Source organism: Oncorhynchus kisutch, linkage group LG16 (genome assembly GCF_002021735.2).
Source record: "Oncorhynchus kisutch isolate 150728-3 linkage group LG16, Okis_V2, whole genome shotgun sequence".
In the NCBI taxonomy this organism is placed as follows: domain Eukaryota; kingdom Metazoa; phylum Chordata; class Actinopteri; order Salmoniformes; family Salmonidae; genus Oncorhynchus; species Oncorhynchus kisutch.
Genome location: NC_034189.2, coordinates 35,435,299 through 35,455,842, shown reverse-complemented (window position 1 = coordinate 35,455,842; position 20,544 = coordinate 35,435,299). Strand labels below are relative to the sequence as shown.

At 41.5% G+C, this 20,544-nt stretch overlaps 1 protein-coding gene across 4 annotated transcripts in view; it reads right to left on the bottom strand.

Moving 5' to 3' along the window:
- LOC109906638 (neural cell adhesion molecule 2) overlaps positions 1-20,544 on the bottom strand; it is a 400,741-nt gene that overhangs the window by 121,676 nt on the left and 258,521 nt on the right. For all 4 annotated transcript variants that reach the window (XM_031792278.1, XM_031792280.1, XM_020504449.2 and 1 more), the window contains exon 3: positions 2,593-2,799. In XM_031792278.1, coding sequence (XP_031648138.1) covers positions 2,593-2,799 — 207 coding nt within the window. The remainder of the gene's footprint in view (positions 1-2,592; positions 2,800-20,544) is intronic.

The following is a 20,544-nucleotide window of genomic DNA, read 5'->3' as shown; positions in this document are numbered from 1 at the left end:
TCCTGTCTGAAATGGTTCTCCGTTGGCCGTTGCTCAAAGATAGACACTGGAAACTATACTTGTCAACTACTCAGCAGTGCGGAAAATTATAGTCTTTCGTCCGTGAGCTATAAAAAAGTTATAATATGAGTTTGAATATGGATAGCTTTTGTCAGGTTGTGAGATGTGATGCATGAACACATATGGTAATGTCAAGACGTGTGCACGTGTGTGTGGGTGTGTCTTGACGTCTTCTGGAAATGTCAACACACACAAATGGTAATGTGCAGCACATTTCAAGTGGCTCTCCAATTTTCGTAACATGTGGTGTTTATGTTTATCACAAGAAATCATGTTTGGTGTAGCCTCAGATGGGTGCTGGCTACTACTGGCCTGCTCAAGCCCTTTAGGTGACTATCTTCCTGTTACTGCTCATACATACTGAACACACAGTGCTGAACAGTGGCCGACTGATGTTGTCATGGATACAGCTGTCAAGCTGTGGTGCCGCTGTAACGAGGTGTGTGAGAGAGGAGGTAGGGGAGAGGGAGAGAAGGTAAGCACCTACCAGAGGGGGGTGTGCGTACGTGTGTGTGCGTGCATGAGAGCGTGTGCATATGTACATACAGTTGAAGTCGGAAGTTTACATACACCTTAGCCAAGTACATTTAAACTCAGTTTTTCTTAAATCCTAGTAAAAATTCCCTGGCTTAGGTCAGTTAGGATCACCACTTTATATTAAGAATGTGACATTTCTGAAGAATAGTAGAGAGAATGATTTATTTCAGCTTTTCTTTCATCACATTCCTACTGGGTCAAACGTTTACGTACACTCAATTAGTATTTGGTAGCATCACCTTTAAATTGTTTAACTTGGGTCAAACGTTTTGGGGTAGCCTTCCACGAGCTTCCCTAAATAAGGGGCGAATTTTGGCCTATTCCTCCTGACAGAGCTGGCGTAACTGAGTCAGGTTTGTAGGGCTCCTTGCTCACACGCCTTTGCAGTTGCAAAGGACAGCGCTATAGGTCAGCGCTTTGTGATGGCCACTCCAATACCTTGACTTTGTTGTCCATTAGCCATTTTGCCACAACTTTAGAAGTATGCTTGGGGTCATTGTCCATTTGGAAGACCAATTTGCAACCAAGCTTTAACTTCCTGACTGATGTCTTGAGATGTTGCTTCAATATATCCACACAATTAGATTATTGAGATTATTGTATCTCATGAAGCTATCAATTTTGTGAAGTGCACCAGTCCTTCCTGCAGCAAAGCACCCCCACAACATGATGCTGCCACCCCCGTGCTTTACGGTTGGGATGGGGTTCTTCGGCTTGCAGACTCCCCCTTTTTCCTCCAAACAGTTCTATTTATGTTTCAACAGACCAGAGGACATTTCTCCAAAAAGTACGATCTTTGTCCCCATGTACAGTTGCAAACTATAGTCTGGCCTTTTTAAGGCAGGTTTTAGAGCGGTGCCTTCTTCCTTGCTGAGCGGCCTTTCAGGTTATGTCGATATAGGACTCGCTTTACTGTGGATATAGTTACTTTTGTACATGTTTCCTCCAGCATCTTCACAAGGTCCTTTGCTGTTGTTCTGAGTTTGATTTGCCCTTTTCGAACCAAAGTTCGTTAATCTCTAGGAGACAGAAAACCTCTCCTTCCTGAGCGGTATGATGGCTGCGTGGTCCCATGGTGTTTATACTTGCATACTATTGTTTGTACAGATGAATGTGGTACCTTCAGGTGTTTGGAAATTGCTCCCAAGGATGAACCAGACTTGTGGAGGTCCACAATTGTTTTTCTGAGGTCTTGGCTGATATATTTTAATTTCCCATGATGTCAAGCAAAGAGGCACTGAGTTTGAAGGTTGGCCTTGAAATACATCCACAGGTACACCTCCAATTGACTCAAATGAGCCAATTAGCCTATCAGAAGCTTCTAAAGCCATGACATCACTTTCTGGAATTTTCCAAGCTGTTTAAGGGCACAGTGTATGTAAACTCTGACCCACTGGAATTGTGATACAGTGAATTATAAGTTAAATAATCTGTCTGTCAACAATTGTTGGAAAAATTACTTGTCATGCAGAAGGTAGATGTCCTAACCGACCGACTAACCGACTATAGTTTGTTAACAAGACATTTGTGGAGTGATTGTACAATTATTTTTAATGACTCCAACATAAGTGTATGAAAGCTTTCGACTTCAACTGTACACACACAGTACACACACCACACCGGTAATTCAAATCAAGCGTCTGCCAGATGGCTACCAGCCGCAAAACTCCTCCGTGTGTCACGTCCCATTAACGGCCACAGAAGATTCCCTCTCCCATACGATTAGAGCCTGCCTCCTTCGCCTGCACACATTCAATACTATCCATCACACACACCACCAGACCCAGTGAACATTCACTACACTCTTTAATTGGCAAGTTATTACGGAGGTGCAATGGAATGTAAATATGGTGTATCTTTATGATCTAACATGGGAGACAGCGATGTATTCAACTCATGTCTTTGTATGTCTGAAGGACCCCTACAGAGGCTGGAATGGAGAGAGTGTGGTGTGTGTGTTCTCCTCTGTTACATATGCATGTAAGTGACACTCACGGTACATCTCCAGCACCATGGTGGCCTCCTGTGTCTGTCCCTGGGCGTCGGTGGCCTGGCAGCGGTAGATGCCCGCGTCCTCCACCTCAGCATTATAGATGGTCAGCCTGGAGCTGTCCTCCCCGGTGTGCAGGGCCACACGCTGGGACGACACGATGCGCTCCCCCTGGGGGTTAAACCACTCCAGGTTGACCGGCTCTCCGATCACTGGTGGGACAGAGAAAACGTATAGGTAACATTAAGAAACTCTAAAAAGAACCAAGCCATGCCTTAGACTTTAGAGCAGTATTTCCCAAACCTCCCCTTGAGTACCCCTTATATATTCATAAGCACACCTGAAATAAATGGTAAATTAATCAGCCCTTGTTCAACATGGGAAAGTTATGCCTCTTTGAAATTTGATAAACTTGTTATCCCACTTTGGAGACGAGTAGGAGAAAAATGCAGTTGAATGATTTTCACACTTTCGAGAGCATTGGTGCCCAGGACGTCGATCGTAGTCGATCGGTCGATCGCAAACTTCTTTCTAGGAGACCACAAAAAAAGTTTTCAAAATGTATGCACTAAAAATATATGTTTGGCAATTCACAGCGTTACCATCGAGTCTGCTTAAAAATAACTATAGTTGCTACATTTGTTTTCCACACTGTAGCTAACCATAGCAACCGTCTGCAGTTCCACGCTTGCGAGACCTGCAACAGAATATTCATTGATGTCCCAGATGTTTTTTTTTTCTATGAAGTTGCGGTTACGTATTTAATATGAGTGCTGGACCAAGCAGCAAGAAAATGAATATCTACCACTTTCACCGTGAGTGGGAAGATCTGCCATTCAAGCATAGCTCTTGGTAAGAAGGGAAATGTCAAGAGGCATTTCAAAACCGTTCACAATAAATATGAAAGTGACTTTCCAGGTAAAAGTGAACAGCGTAAGAGAAAAGTAAAAGAGTTGAAGTCTCATCTAGCTGCCCAACAATCGATCTTTACAAGGCCCGGCTCAAAATCAAAGGCAACCACGATTGCATCATTCCGGGTGAGTCGCATACTAGCAAAGCACAAGTAACTGTTCCAGGATGGAGAAATGGTAAAAGAGGCCTTTTTTTAGAGGCAACAGAATGATTGTTTGATGATTTAAAAAATAAATCCGAAATCATTTCCGCTATTAAGGATGTTCAGCTGTCCAGGAATAGGTTTTCGTTTCAGCCTCCTCCATCTACCTCTAACCGAAGCTAGTTTTATGGATTTGTTTTCTATTAAACATTTAAAATTAACAGCCATACAGAAAGACTCAAGTGAAGGTGAAATGAAAGAGGAGGAACTTCTTGATGCAGGGAAAACTCCAGGGCTGGATGGCAAACCTTTTTTGATATACATTAGCATGTTTTAACCACCCCTATGTAAAATGGTAGATTATCAGACACTCAACAAGAAGGTCTGATTTCTTCATTACTGAAACAGGATACAAGTGAGAAATATAAAGATCCAGGCCATTTAAAAAAATTTGAGGCCCCTTTACACTTTAGTGTTGCGAGGCAAAAATTCTCGCAAAATGTATAGCGCATAGAATTTCAAAAGGTATTGTCGGATATTATTCATTCTAATCAGAAGTTTTTTTTTACATGGACGATACATTGGAGATAATATAAGACAAGTACTGGAAATAACAGAACACGATGACACATTTGGGAAACTAAGCCTGCTATTCATTGCAGACTTTCAAAAGGCTTTTGATAAAGTATGACTGGAGATAATATATAAATGCAAGGAACATTTCAATTTTGGAGAATCTCTTATAAAATGGGTAAAAATAATGTATAGTAAACCTAGGTGTAAAATAGTAAAAAAATGGCTACTTCACAAAAAGTGTTAACCTGTCCACTATCGGCATATCTATTTACCATCAAAATGTTATCTATTCAAATCAGATCCAACAATAATATCAAGGGATTGAAAAATGCAAGGCTTAAAAACAAAGGTGTCATTATAAATCCACAACTTGGATCCCTCCACAGCCTCATAGAGGATCTAAAACATTTTTCTAACCTCTCTGGATTATAACCAAATGATGATAACTATATTACGTATTGGATCATTAAAAAAATACTACTTTACCATGTAGGTTACCAATAAAATGGTCAGATGGTGATGTGGATATACTCGGTATACATATCCCGAAAAAAATAAATGATCTCACTACAATACATTTTAATAGAAAGTTAGCAAAAATAGATAACATCTTGCTACCATGGAAAATACCTTTCTATTTGTGGAACAATCACCCTGATTAACTCTTTAGTCAGAGTTTACTTTTTTTATTATATGAGAAAAAAATATATTCAATTTTATTTGGAACAGCAAGTCAGACAAAATTAAGTGGGCCTATTTATATAATGAATTTAAATTTGGGAGGTAGAAATATAATTAAATATTAAAGCATTAGACCTCTCACTGAAGGCTTCAGTCATACAAAAGTTGCACTTAAATCTAGCAAATTAGTAAGAATGTCTCACCCTAAGATCAAGAAAGGCCTTTTTCCCTGTATGCAGATTACAACCTATCACTTTGTTATTTGATAAGGAAATCTCCCAAATATAGCTATTTTTAAAACAAGCCATAGAACGTTGCTTGCAATTTCAATTTAATATAACCGAAAATAAAAAACAAATCATACAATAAATATTGTTGTTAAACTCAAAATATACTAATTGTTGATTTTTTTTAATCAATTGGAACCTTTAACATGTGGAAGGGAGAAAAATTATTATTATTATTATTATTAACCCTGTTTTTCACAAGCGTAGCATATTGTGAATTCTGCAAAAAAAAATTCAGGACAATATATATTGGTCATATTGGTCATGGCTCCCGAGTGGCGCAGTGATGTAAGGCACTGCATCTCAGCGCAAGAAGCATCACTACAGTCCCTGGTTCGAATCCCGACTGTATCACATCTGACCGTGATGGAGAGTCCCATAGGGCGGTGCACAGTTGTCCGGGTTAGGGGAGGGTTTGGCCGGCCGGGATGTCCTTGTTTTAAAAATAGGCACGGTAGGCTTTTGGTAGGCTCTCTCCCTCTAAAAACATAAATAAATATTTAGGTCTTTATTCAGATTACAACCGCTGATTTTGGGGTATTTTAAAACAAAATCAACTTCAAAATATTGTTATTTTTTAAACAAGGACTTGAAAATTAGATCGTGAACTCTGCAAACAACGTTTCCAGTCTGAGAATGAGAATGGTAAATGACTGTAATTAATACATTTGTTCAATAGATTTGAATACAAAATAAGCCATTATGAGCCAGAGAAGAGAGGATCACCAAAACTAAAGGTATTCTGTTTCAGTGCATTTTCTTTAAAAACAATTATATAGCCTATCAATGTGTAGGCATACGGTGTAATAAAATTGATAAATGTGTACTAAAAACTTGAATGTGTTTTTGCAGAGCACACAACCATGCCGACAACCATCCGTGGAGATCAAAGGACAAAGGGCTGGACAACAGGCCACACCGAAAAAACACATGGTTCCACAGAAAACCAACTGGGATGGATCCAGAGGCACATTTCGCTTCTTCATTAACATCTTTATGCTTTCGTGAATAAAACAATGATACAAATAGTATCGCCAGCTTTGATCCATGCCTGGGCCTGCAGGACGAAAATGTATTTGTTTGTCAGACGAATCACTGGGTCGAAACTACAGAAAAGTACAAAACAAGAGAGCACACATGGTTAATGTTCTGAAAAAAAATATATATATACACTACCGTTCAAAGGTTTGGGGTCACTTAAAAATGTCCTTGAAAGAACAGCAAATTTATTGTCCATTAAAATAACATCAAATTTATCAGAAATAAAGTGTAGACATTGTTAATGTTGTAAATGACTGGAAGCGACTGATTTTTAATTGGAGTATCTACATAGGCATACAGAGGCCCATTATCAGCAACCATCACTCCTGTGTTCCAATGGCACATTGTGTTAGCTAATCCAAGTTTATCATTTTAAAAGGCTAATTGATCATTAGAAAACTATCTTGCAATTATGTTAGCACAGCTGTGCTGATTAAAGTAGCAATACAAATGTCCTTCTTTAGACTAGTTGAGTATCTTGAGCATCAGCACTTGTGGGTTTGATTACAGGCTCAAAATGTCCAGAAACGTACTTTCTTCTGAAACTCATCAGTCTATTCTTGTTTTGAGAAATGAAGGCTATTCCATGCAAGAAATTGCCAATAAACTTAAGATCTCATACAATGATGTGCACTACTCCCTTCACAGAACAGCACAAACTGGCCCTAACCAGAATAGAAAGAGGAGTGGGAAGCCCTGGTGCACAACTGAGCAAGAGGACAAGTACATTTGAGTGTCTAGTTTGAGAAACAGACGCCTCACAAGTACTCAAACTAGCCTTCTTCATTAAATAGTACCCGCAAAACACCAGTCTCAACGTCAACAGTGAAGCGGCAACTCTGGGATGCTGGCCTTCTAGTCAGAGTTGCAAAGAAAAGGCCATATCTCCGACTGGCCAATAAAAAGATTAAGATGGGCAAAAGAACACAGACACTGGACAGAGGAACTCTGCCTAGAAGGCCAGCATCCCGGAGTCGCCTCTTCACTGTTGACAGTGAGACTGGTGTTTTGTGGGTACTATTTATTGAAGCTGCCAGTTGAGGACTTGTGAGGCGTTCAAGAATGGCCTTTTTCTCACTCACCTTCGGTTATTTGAAAATGAAATCTCCAAAATATCGTCATTTTTTTAAACATAGCAATTATTATTAATAATTCATTTAGAATGATATAAAAGCCCCTTAGATATTCTCACAGATCAGATTTGCCGTAAAGAAAAATGCCCCTTAGATATCAACTTCCGGTTGAGCAATGTAGAAAGAAGTCGCACGAGGTCTAATCTCCGACAACTTTTGTAAATAATCCTCAATTGAGCCTGAATTCATACTTCTCAATACCTAAAAAGTATTTTTAATTACCCAGTAATAGTGCACCTAAATTAGAATGAGCAAACCAGTCACACGCTTTGGAAAATCGACGGAAAGAACTTCACATTCCACCAAATCAAATTCAGCTAAAATGGCTACCACCCCACCTCCATTGAAGGCTTCAATAGCCACTCCGGGTGATACGGCTAACCCGATAACACTGGAGATCCTTGACAGGGAGCTGGCAAAATCGCGTGAAAGTTTGGTAGCAGAACTCACCGAATGGCTGAACAACTCACGGGCGGCTACACTGGCTGCAATTCAGGCAACCGTGGAAACCATCCGGGGTTCTGTGGCATCTCACACTACCATACTGGCCGAAGTTGAGGCCTTGCTCTCCGGCTACAGTGACCAACTCACTATGCTGGAAACCAGTCTTTAATTTTTTTTATTTCGTTATTTATATATATTTTTTTATTACAAAAAACACAAGGAATGGGTCAAATTAAAGTATTAGAACATGAAGGACAATGAATACAGCATCAAGACACTATCAAACATGTATCAGTCTTTCCGCAACAGAGCCATCCTTGTGTGTGAGGGAACGTGTGCATGATAGTGATATAAAATATATGTCGTAGTTTCCTTTTTCATGATCACAATCTTGTGAAACCCTCCAAGATCCCCCGTCCGTTCCCCAATAGCTGTCCCTCAAGTATCCGAGACCCCTCCCACAGTCCCCCACCAGAAAAAACAAACAAGAGAATGAACGAAAGAGAAAAAAGGAAAGGACAGAAGAAAACAGAAAACAACAAGGCAAAAGAATCTAACTAAATAATCAATTTAAAACAAAGGACATCAAGGACAACTGGAATAACAGAAATGCCAACTGTATATGTTTGTGTGCATGTCTGCCACTATTACATGTACGTGTGTGTTATTGTATGTGTTTATTTGAATGAGTGTGTGTATATGCATCTGTACAAACATCTGCACGGCATGAGCCTCAGGCAAACCGACATTAGTTGTAAAAACACTGCCACTTAGTGTCCTTCAAATGTCCTTTTATTATGTTTTATTTGGACTTTTTTCCCCCTTTATCTTTTGACCATCATTCTCTCTCTCACACAGCAACTCCACTCCCACTTGTCTCCAATTCCACATACCAACCCTCAGCTTCCCTCAGCCCATCCGATCTATCGCTGCTGGCCACCCACTTCGTGTTTCTACGCAACACATATCTTTCAACTATGATATGACGTTTAACGTACAATTTCAATCTATCAAGTAGAATCTACAGATTGCGTGTTGAAGATAAATACCTTTACTAAGAGTATTAGTATATTTGTAATTGACTGACCTGGTCTCTCCAGATCTCCTAACAGTACTATTTCTATGGTCAATTTTAGATCAATGCTATTCATTTTCAGCCATTCCTGAACTTTCCTGAACATTCCTGAACATTCCTGAAAAAAAAAATGAAAAAAAAAACCTGAGAGCAGAAACAGGCTACCTGAGGGCAATACCTAAATAAATGGTCTATTGATTCTGTATACTTACAACAAAATCTGCAGAGCTTCGATGATTTTATGCCCCAAATATTCATTTTGTTGGTGGCAAGAATTCTATATAATAATTTTAGCTGAAAAGCACAAAGTGTTGAATCTTGCGTTGTTTTATATATCAACTCATACACCCTGTACCATGTAATCGGTACATCGGTACATCAAAAATCTCTTCCCAATTATTTTGCAATCTGTATGGCACAGTTGTCAACATCCTGGTCCTCAAATGAAACTGGTATACTTTCCTATTGATTTTTATGCTTTTTATGCTATTTTTTAGTTTTGATCCTTTAGATTGGGAAGACAGACCAGTTCCCTACCTCCTCCTGCTGCCACCCGCCTCCTCCATTTTTAGGGCAATGCTGTAATCAATTGGTTGTACTCTTGGATTAAGCAGACGTTCCCTTACAACTCCACGAAGGACATAACTCTACCATTACAATTTACAATATCATTTAAGAACAAAATACCCTTTTCAAACATCTTTCCCATAAATACAGGTATTTTATCAACCAGCACATTTGAGTTCAGCAGTAATATTTGTTCTATCTTTTCAGGGGGAAAAATTGAAATTGTAACCAGCTCTGCAATGCTTGTTTGAAAAAGACAGATACTTTGAAAAAAGTATCATTTTCAATTAATCAAAAATGAGACATGGCAAAAAGACTATTTTTAAACAATGGATGAGCTTTTCTTATTAATCTGCTTGAAAACCATTTAGGGTTCAAATAAAACTTCTGAATGAGTGGAGCTTTTAGAGAGGTTTAGTGCTTTTATATAATAACCTCAACCCACCCAATTCATATTCATTATATAGATAGGCTCGTTTTATTTTGTCTGGTTTAGCGTCTCAGATAGAGCAAAATATTTTTTGCTCATATGATTTGAAAAACTAATAGGCAGCGCCATAAGTAAGTGAGTAAGGCAGCATCATAAGTAAGTGAGTAAACTGAGATATGACCAAGAAGTTAATCAGGGCAATTTTTCCATAAATAGACAGGTATTTACCTCTCCATTTCCAAGTTTTCTATCTAAATTCATTGTGGAGAGCTTATTTATATCTTTTGTGATATGAATACCGAGTATGTCTACTTCACCATCAGACCATTTTATAGGTAAGCTGCATGGTCATGTAAAAGTTGTATTTTTTAAGGATCCAAAACATAATATTGTACACTTATCATAATTAGGTTTTAGTCCAGAGAGTACAGAAAAGTTATCTAGATCTTTAATGAGACATTGCAGGGATCTAGCTTGCGGACTCATGTTTCATGATGTTCTATTATTTCTAGTAGTTGTCGTATATTATCTCCAATGTATCGTCCATGTAAAAAAACCTGTCTGATCAGGATGAACAGTACCTGGTTAAACCCTTTTAATTCTGAGTGCTATGCATTTTGCTAGTATTTTTGCATTACAACATTGAAGTGTAAAGGGGCCTCCTGTTTTGTAGATAGACTGGGTCTTTATATTTGCCATCTGGGTCTTGTTTTATAATAGAGAAATCAGACCTTCCTGCTGAGTACCTGACAGACTACCTTTTTGTAGGTTTTATCCCCTTTTTATCCCCTTTTCTCCCCAATTTCATGGTATCCAATTGTTAGTAGTTACTATCTTGTCTCATCGCTACAACTCCCGTACGGGCTCAGGAGAGACGAAGGTCGAAAGCCATGAGTCCTCCGAAACACAACCCAACAAAGTCGCATAGCTCCTTAACACAGCACAACTGCACCAATGTGTCGGAGGAAACACCGTGCACCTGGCGACCTGGTTAGCCCGGCCCGCCACAGGAGTCGCTAGTGCACGATGAGACAAGGAAATCCCCACCGGCCACATACTATACAGTCTCACTGCTCTTTAAACTTCCATTTGATATTTTTTAGTTTCTTAATCAAAGACAATTACTGGTAAAAGTACAGCATTTTGATTTCATCATTTTACTAAGGCTTTGAACTTGCTGCTCCGCCAATGGCAATCTATAGCCTACATTGCAGTTTGGCAGCCTTTAGGTCATTTTCGATACCAATGTTAGTAGCCAGTTAGACACCGATCCTGTCCACCAATATTTGTGTATATAAACATTTTTCTTTTGGGGCTGCTTGATATATACCATTTTTTTTATTGTATTTTTTACACTTTATTTTTATTGACACTGAACTACCGAGGTTTACGTTGGCCATGATTGGTGAGGTTGGTCACTGACGGTCCTCGGTTACATTCACTTTATCTTTGACTCTGCTACGACATTGGAGTCTAATACTATCACTCCTCTCTTCCAATTGTACTCGTGTTTAATTGTTGCAGTAGCTGAAGAGTTTAAGCAAACAAACCCTGTTTGCTTAATTGTACATATCCGGATGCTGAGTAAGAGAGACTTCCTGCTGCTGGTCTCAAGGTTTTCCTTTTTCTTTTTCTTTGAAGGGTGTTGTACTATCATTTTTATTTTTGTGGGAATGTTGAGGGTGGTGGGGGGAGGGGTTACGTTGGCATTTTCCAAAGATTTTTGTGCTTTGCTTTTTTAGAGGATTTAAATAAATAAAAAATTCTGATGTTTTGCTCATGCTGTTCCTCTCTCATTCTTTCTTTTCCATTTGACTCTTTAATAAGGATTCATGTATAGTTTAACAACAAGTCAGGGTGGTACTTTAGGGTTTCATTTGACTTCTCCTCTTTAATAAGGATTCATGTATAGTTTAACAACAAGTCAGGGTGGTACTTTAGGGTTTCATTTGACTTCTCCTCTTTAATAAGGATTCATGTATAGTTTAACAACAAGTCAGGGTGGTACTTTAGGGTTTCATTTGACTTCTCCTCTTTAATAAGGATTCATGTATAGTTTAACAACAAGTCAGGGTGGTACTTTAGGGTTTCATTTGACTTCTCCTCTTTAATAAGGATTCATGTATAGTTTAACAACAAGTCAGGGTGGTACTTTAGGGTTTCATTTGACTTCTCCTCTTTAATAAGGATTCATGTATAGTTTAACAACAAGTCAGGGTGGTACTTTAGGGTTTCATTTGCGGTTGTGGGGGGCAAATTAAGCGCTCCAGAGTCTGAAGAGCCTGAATACAGATATCGCATTTCTTCAAGAAATGCACCAACGTGTTAATGACTAGATTGCATAAAGCATGGGTTGGACATGTTTTTCATTCTAACTTTAACGGCAAAGCCAGGGGAACAGCAATAGTGATTCACAAACTACTACATTTTTCACCCTCATATATAATTTCAGATACTGGAGGACGTTATACAATAGCTAGTGGCACCCTCTTCCAAACCCCTGTAGTACTTGCAAATGTTTACGCCCCTAACTGGAATGTTTACGCCCCTAACACTAGATTTCTGACATCTATTTTAGCCTCTCTCCCTAATCTTGACACCCACCGCCTCATCTTCGGGCGGGGACCTTAACTGTGTTATTGAACCAAGACTTGACCAGTCTAATCCCAGTACACTTACTCCTTCCGGGATGGCAAAAGCTCTTTCTACATTCATGACCCACGTGGGTTGTGTTGATCAATGGCGCTACCTCCATCCGGTCCCAAAATACTTCTCCTATTCATCAAACCTACTCACGCATAGACAACTTTTTTTTAGATAGAGCCCTTCTCCCCTCAGTTAAAACTACAGAATATTCTGCAAGAGTGATTTCGGACCATTCCCACCACATTCTGGATTTAGCACTTACTCCGAATGCAACATTTTTTTTGAATTGGAGAGTTAACACGGCCCTATTGTCTAACAAAGAATTGTGACTTTCTCTCAACCAAAATAGATGTATTCATTCAAACAAATAAAAATGATGCCACCTCCCCTTATCTTCTTTGGGAGACTTTCAAAGCTGTTTTACGGGGAAAGATCATTTCTTACAATGCTCATTATGTCAAACAAAGAAAACGGAAACATCAGGAACTGCTGGACTCAATCCTGGCAATACACCATCCCCTGAATTATATGCAGAGTCTGAAACTTCAAACTCAAATTAATCTGCTTTCCACTGATAAAGCAGAGTTTCTGTTGCAAAGAACAAAGGGGACGTACTACGAATATGGTGATAAGGCCAGCTGCCTTTTGGCACACCAACTTAAATGCCAGTCAGCATCTCATCTTATCTCTCAGGTATGACTACTCTCGTAATCTTACAAGAGATCCATCTAATATTAATTCAACCTTCGTGTCACCTTATTCTAACCTCTACAAATCCGATCCACCCATCAGATAATACGGCTATGGACAACTTTTTAGATAACTTGGATATCCCATCCATTGATATGGACATGAGTAAAGTTCTGGACAACCCTCTGCATCTTTATGAGATAACAAAGGGTCTAAAGTTAATGCAAAGTGGCAAGGCCCCAAGCTCTGATGGCTTCCCCGTCGATTTACAAAAAAATGCTCATATCAACTCGCCCCATTACTATTAGATATGTTCACCGACTCGTTATCACAGGGCTCTCTCCCCCCGACGCTAACCCAAGCCTCCATCTCACTTATACTTAAGAAAGATAAAGATCTGGTGGACATCGGCCCATTTCAGTTTTGAACGTGGATGTTAAATTATTAGCTCAGGTTCTAGCATACCAGTTGGATCCCTGCCTTCAGAATGTCATATCTGATGATCAAACGGGTTACATCAAAGGGCGACAACTGTTTTCCAATGTACGGCGGCTTTTGAACTTTTCGATGCGAAAAGAAGGCTTTCGCCTGGGTGGAGTGGGGTTATTTACTTAAGAGTTGGGGAAGATTTGGTTTTAGGTCCAATTTCATCTCATCGTTTTTCTTGGAATATAAACACCATAATATTAATCAAATAAATTAAGCAAAATTTCTTCAAATCAATCCCATATACTATGTTCTTCCAAAAACATTGTTAAATTCTCTAGTGCAGCCAAAATTGAAGACTATCAAATGCTTTTCAAAGATGCCCTCTGGTGGAAATACAATACAAAACCAGTCAGTTCGATTGCACAGATCAGGTCAAATATTATTAGTTATGCAAACATACTTAGTAAAAAAAAATCTAGGACAAAAAAAGGCTTCTGAAACCTGTTTGAGATAGGGGGCAGTATTCTCACATCCGGATGAAAAGCATGCCCAAAGTAAAGGGTGAAGTAATTTTAAGGCATATGAATGTTCACATGTTCAAGAAGGCATATATTTTTGTCCTAGACTTTTTTACTAAGTATGTTTGCATAACTAATAATATTTGACCTGATCTGTGCAATCAGACTGACTGGTTTTGTACTGTATTTCCATCAATATTTCTGGATATCTACCCAACTGTAATTCTGTTAATTTGAAGTGTAAACTGTCAAGCGCATAGATGTTTAGTAAATAATTCTAAAACCATATAAAGTACAATAATAAATACTACACGCAGCAAAAAAATAAATGTCCTTTTTTCAGGACCCAGTCTTTCAAATGTAATTCATAAAAATCCAAATAACTTCAGCGGATCTTTATTGGAAAGGGTTTAAAAACCTCTTATGGCTGCGATCCCCGTACAGGGATCAACATCAGAGTGACAACTAAAAATACAATGTCGTAACATTAAACATGTCTTACAACATGTCTTACATCCTTCAAAAGATTAGAATCTTGGTAATCAAACTATGTTTTCCGATTTAAAATAGCTATTACGGTTTTCTAGTGGTGATGAAGGAGAGTCGGACCAAACTGCAGCGTGTCGATTGCGATTCATATTTATTTAAACAAAACGTAAACACTACAAAACAATAAACGTAAAGAAAACCGAAAACAGCCTATCTAGTGCAAACTAACAGAGAGTACAAGTAAGACACTAAGGACAATCACCCACGACAAACTCAAAAAATATGGCTGCCTAAATATGGTTCCCAATCAGAGACAACGATAAGCACCTGCCTCTGATTGAGAATCACTCCAGACAGCCATAGACTTTGCTAGAAAAGCCCACTAGCTACAATCCCAAATATATACACACCAAAACCCCAAGACAAAACACACCACAATACAAAAACTCCATGCCACACCCTGGCCTGACCCAATACATGAAGAAAAAACACAAAATACTTAGACCAGGGCGTGACAGAACCCCCCCCCCCTAAGGTGCGGACTCCCGAACGCACACCTCAAAACAATAGGGAGGGTCCGGGTGGGCGTCTGTCCATGGTGGCGGCTCCGGCGCGGGACGTGGACCCCACTCCTTTAATGTCTTAGTCCCCTCTCCCTTCGTCCCTGGATAGTCCACCCTCGCCGCCGACCATGGCCTAGTAGTCCTTACCCAGAAACCCACTGGACTGAGGAGCAGATCGGGACTGAAGGACAGCTCGGGACTGAGGGGAAGCTCGGGAGTGAGAGAAAGCTCGGGAGTGAGAGAAAGCTCGGGAGTGAGAGAAAGCTCGGGAGTGAGAGAAAGCTCGGGAGTGAGAGAAAGCTCGGGAGTGAGAGAAAGCTCGGGAGTGAGAGAAAGCTCGGGAGTGAGAGAAAGCTCGGGAGTGAGAGAAAGCTCGGGAGTGAGAGAAAGCTCAGGCAGGTAGGTAGATCTACCAGATCCTGGCAGATCTGGCAGAGTCTGGCAGATCTGAAAGAGTCTGGTCGACTGGCAGATCTGGAAGAGTCTGGTCGACTGGCAGATCTGGAAGAGTCTGGTCGACTAGCAGATCTGGAAGAGTCTGGTGGCGCTGGGCAGACTGGCGACGCTGGGCAGACTGGCGACGCTGGGCAGACTGGCGACGCTGGGCAGACTGGCGACGCTGGGCAGACTGGGGGCACTGGCGGCACTGGCTGCTCCTTACAGACTGACAGCTCTGGCGGCTCCGTGCTGACTGGCAGCCCCTTGCAGACTGGCAGCCCCTTGCAGACTGGCTGCTCCTTACAGACTGGCTGCTCCTTACAGACTGACAGCTCCGTGCAGACTGACAGCTCCGTGCAGACTGACAGCTCCGTGCAGACTGACAGCTCTGGCTGCTCCATGTAGACTGGCAGCTCCTTGCTGACTGGCAGCTCCTTGCTGACTGGCAGCTCTGGCTGCTCTATGCAGACTGGCAGCTCCTTGCTGACTGGCATCTCTGGCTGCTCTATGCAGACTGACAACTCTGGCAGCTTCATGCAGACTGACATCTCTGGCTGCTCCATGTAGACTGGCTGCTTCATGCAAACTGGCAGCTCGGGCTCCTTCATGTAGACTGACAGCTCTGGCTGCTCCATGCAGACTGACATCTCTGGCTGCTCCATGCAGACTGACAGCTCTGGCTGCTCCATGCAGACTGACAGCTCTGGCTGCTCCATGTAGACTGACAGCTCCTTGCAGACTGGCAGCTCTGGCTGCTCTATGCAGACTGACAGCTCTGTCTGCGCTGAACAGGCGGGAGACTCCGGCAGCGCAGGAGAGGAGAGAGGCTCTGGTTGCGCTGAACAGGCGGGAGACTCCGGCAGCGCAGGAGATGAGAAAGGCTCTAGCTGCGCTAAACAGGCGGGAGACTCCAGCAGCGCAGGAGAGGAGAGAGACTCTGGTTGCGCTGAACAGGCGGGAGACTCCGGCAGCGCAGGAGAGGAGAGAGGGGCCGGTTGCGCTGAACAGGCGAGGCGCACTGAAGGCCTGGTGCGTGGTGCTGGTACTGGTGTTACTGGACCGAGGACACGCACAGGAAGCCTGGTGCGGGGAGCTGCTACCGGAGGACTGGAGTGTGGAGGTGGCACAGGATGGGCTAGACCGTGAAGGCGTACTGGAGATCTTGAGAGCAGTGTTGGCACAGGACGTGCAAGGCTAGGGATGTGTACAGGAGGCCTGGTACGTGAGGCTGGCACCAACTTCACCAGCCGACTAACACGCACCTCAGGACGAGTATGGAGCGCTAACCAAGGTGCCATCAAATCCCCGACACGTTCCGTCGGGCGAATTCCATGCAAAAAGCACCAACACAGCAACTCCCTCATTTCTCTCTCCTCCAATTTCCCCATTAAACTCCTTCAGTCTCTGTTTCGCTCACCTCCAACACCGGCTCTGGTTCTGGTCTCCTCCTAGGCTCCTCACGATAAACAGGGAGAGTTGGCTCAGGTCTGACCCCTGACTCTGCCACACTCTCCCTGAGCCCCCCCCCCCCAATACATTTTTGAGGCTGATTCTCAGGCTTCCTTCCGAGTCACCGTGCTGCCTCGTCATAACGGCGCCTCTTCGCTCTTGCCGCCTCCAGTTCTTCTTTGGGGCAGCGATATTCTCCAGGCTGAGCCCAGGGTCCTTCTCCGTTTAGGATTTCCTCCCATGTCCAGAAATCCTTATAGCGCCTCTCCTCTTTGGGCTGCTCCTGCCTGTTGACACGCTGCTTGGTCCGTTGGTGGTGGGTGATTCTGTTACGGTTTTCTAGTGGTGATGAAGGAGAGTCGGATCAAACTGCAGCGTGTCGATTGCGATTCATATTTATTTAAACAAAACATAAACACGACTAAACACTACAAAACAATAAACGTAAAGAAAACCGAAAACAGCCTATCCAGTGCAAACTAACAGAGAGTACAAGTAAGACACTAAGGACAATCACCCACGACAAACTCAAAGAATATGGCTGCCTAAATATGGTTCCCAATCAGAGACAACGATAAGCACCTGCCTCTGATTGAGAATCACTCCAGACAGCCATAGACTTTGCTAGAAAACCCCACTAGCTACAATCCCAAATATATACACACCAAAACCCCAAGACAAAACACACCACAATACAAAAACTCCATGCCACACCCTGGCCTGACCCAATACATGAAGAAAAAACACAAAATACTTAGACCAGGGCGTGACAATTACAGAGAACAAATACCATGCTTTTGTTTGAGAAGAGCAATCAACAACAGAAACATTTTCCGCCACGACAGTTTTTACACATTCACATCTGAAGGTAAAATTATGACTTACATTCTGATATCTTGCTCTTATTTCTCTTCTTGAGGGTCCCAGTGATCAAATAAAGTGCCATTTTCTTTCATAAAATCCATTTTTATAGCCTAAATCGAAACATTTTGTAAACCGTTTGTGCCGTGAATTCCATCTCTATCAATTTTTTACGGAGCATTCGACGTAATTACACACGGGAAACCATTGTTTATCTAGTCATGGTTGGTTTCAGTGCATTCCTCTGGATGTTTGCAACACAGCCAAACGTTTTTGCGGGGAGTATTGACCGAAGTGAACTGATTTGAAGACAACGAACAATGACTACCTTGCGCACCAATAATTTTAGCGAAGCTTCATTGATTGACTGTATTTCTGCCCGATGACCACTGATCTTCTTGAAATCTAGCTGGGTAGATAGCCAATGAGCTGAGGTAAACGCCAGTATGTAATGGTTTTGGGTTGGACCACCATTCCTTGTTTGTAAATGCACGCGTAAGGAACTCCCTTCTCGCCTTGACTATCAGAGGACTTGCTGTGAGGCTTGTTACGCGCAGCAGTATTTAGGAATTTCAATGATTTCATTGAAGATATCATGGCGAATAAATCAGGAAAAGCGAAGTCAGTCTAAAGTGAAAGTGAAAGAGTGAAAGTGAGACAGATTTTGTGTTTGAGGAATCTTTGAGTGTTATGATTCAAACAGGAACTGAGGAGCTGTTTCTGCAAGGGCAGGACGTACTTCTGAACGGGTGCTAATGCCGTTTTATGAAATATATATATATATATATATATATATATATATATATATATATATATATATATATATATATTTGCAACAAAAATATATATATAAATATATATTTTGCAATTTGCAATGAAATGGGTGGTTTGTTTGTGTGTGTGTGTGTGTGCATATCCATATATACAGTGGGGCAAAAAAGTATTTAGTCAGCCATCAATTGTGCAAGTTCTCCCACTTAAAAAGATGAGAGAGGCCTGTAATTTTCATCATAGGTACACTTCAACTATGACAGACAAAATGAGAAAAAGTCCAGAAAATCACATTGTAGATTTTTTATGAATTTATTTGCAAATTATGGTGAAAAGAAAGTACTTGGTCAATAACAAAGGTGAACACCTTGATTATTTGTGTTTTGTGTAGATGTGTGTCCCTTTGTGTGTGCCTGTGTGTTTATATGCTCCCATATTTTGGTTAAATGGAATATCTATAAATCAGTAACCATAAAGCATATCCCATAGATGTTTACTGTGTATCTCTATCATCTTTCAATCCTCACATATACAATATATGTCTATGATACGATTAGACCATTAGATAACTATTCCTGCCCTTTCACGGTCGGTGACACAGTGGAGTCTTGAAGTTTTTCCCAGAATGCCTCAGTGTCTGGGTGTCAGCGGGGCACACCAGACACACATTCAGGGACTATTTCGCATACATCACACAAGGTTGGTGGCACCTTAAATGGGGAGAAAGGGCTCGTGGTAATGGCACATGATGTGCAGGGATTGTTTGAAGGCTGGGACACCGGTAAAACTATTGTATGTCTCTGGGAGAGGTATTCACCTGAAGTAAAACATATTTTGACATGTCTTGCCAACCACCATGTGGTTAAAGTGTAACTCGAGACTGAGTGGAGCACTGAGAGGCACCACTTAGCAATGACATCTGATTAAACACTGACATAACTCTATAAAACTATTTTTAATAGTGAAAAATGGCAAGTAGATAAACCATGCAGTTTGCCAGAGGTCCTGACAAGAATAATAAACGGAAATGTTTTGACCAACTGGGGACATTTTGTTAATCCCCACACAAGGTAAAATTATATTTCTAGGGGGTTTAGGGTTAAGGTTATAATTAGTGTTAGGGTTATAATTAGGTTTAGGGATAGGTTTTAGGGAAAATAGGATTTGGAATGGGACTGAATTGTGTCCCCCCACAAGGTTAGTTATAGAAGACTGTGTGTGTGTGTGTGTGTGTGTGTGTGTGTGTGTGTGTGTGTGTGTGTGTGTGTGTGTGTGTGTGTGTGTGTGTGTGTTTTAGGGTTGAGGTTAGGTTTTGGGATTAAGGTTAGGCAAAATAGGATTTTGAATTGGACTGAAAATGTGTTCCCACATGGTTAGTTATTGTAGACTGTGTGTGTTGTGTGCGCCTCTCTCTCTCCCATCCCTCTTCTCTCCTCTCACCCATTTCTCCCCCACTTTCACCCCATTATTCTCCACCTACCATCTCCCACCCTTCTCACTGCCCCTCTCCTCTTCCTTCCTCTACTCTCCGCACTCTACATCTCCCTCAACCAACCACCCTCTGTCCATGTCCCTCTCTTCTCTGTCCATAAGCTCTCCTCACCATCTCCACCCCTCACTCCCCTCACCACCCTCAGCCATTCCTTCTCCCTGCCCCTTTCCTTCCTGTTCCTCTGCTGTTAGCTCCATGTTGTGATGTGCTGGCAGAAGAAGACAGTGACACAGCAGGGGTGGAGCTGTGGAACAAAGCACTGCCAGCCCACACTGCCACCGTACAGAGCTGCAGGTACTTGGCTTGGGGCCCATGGCACATAG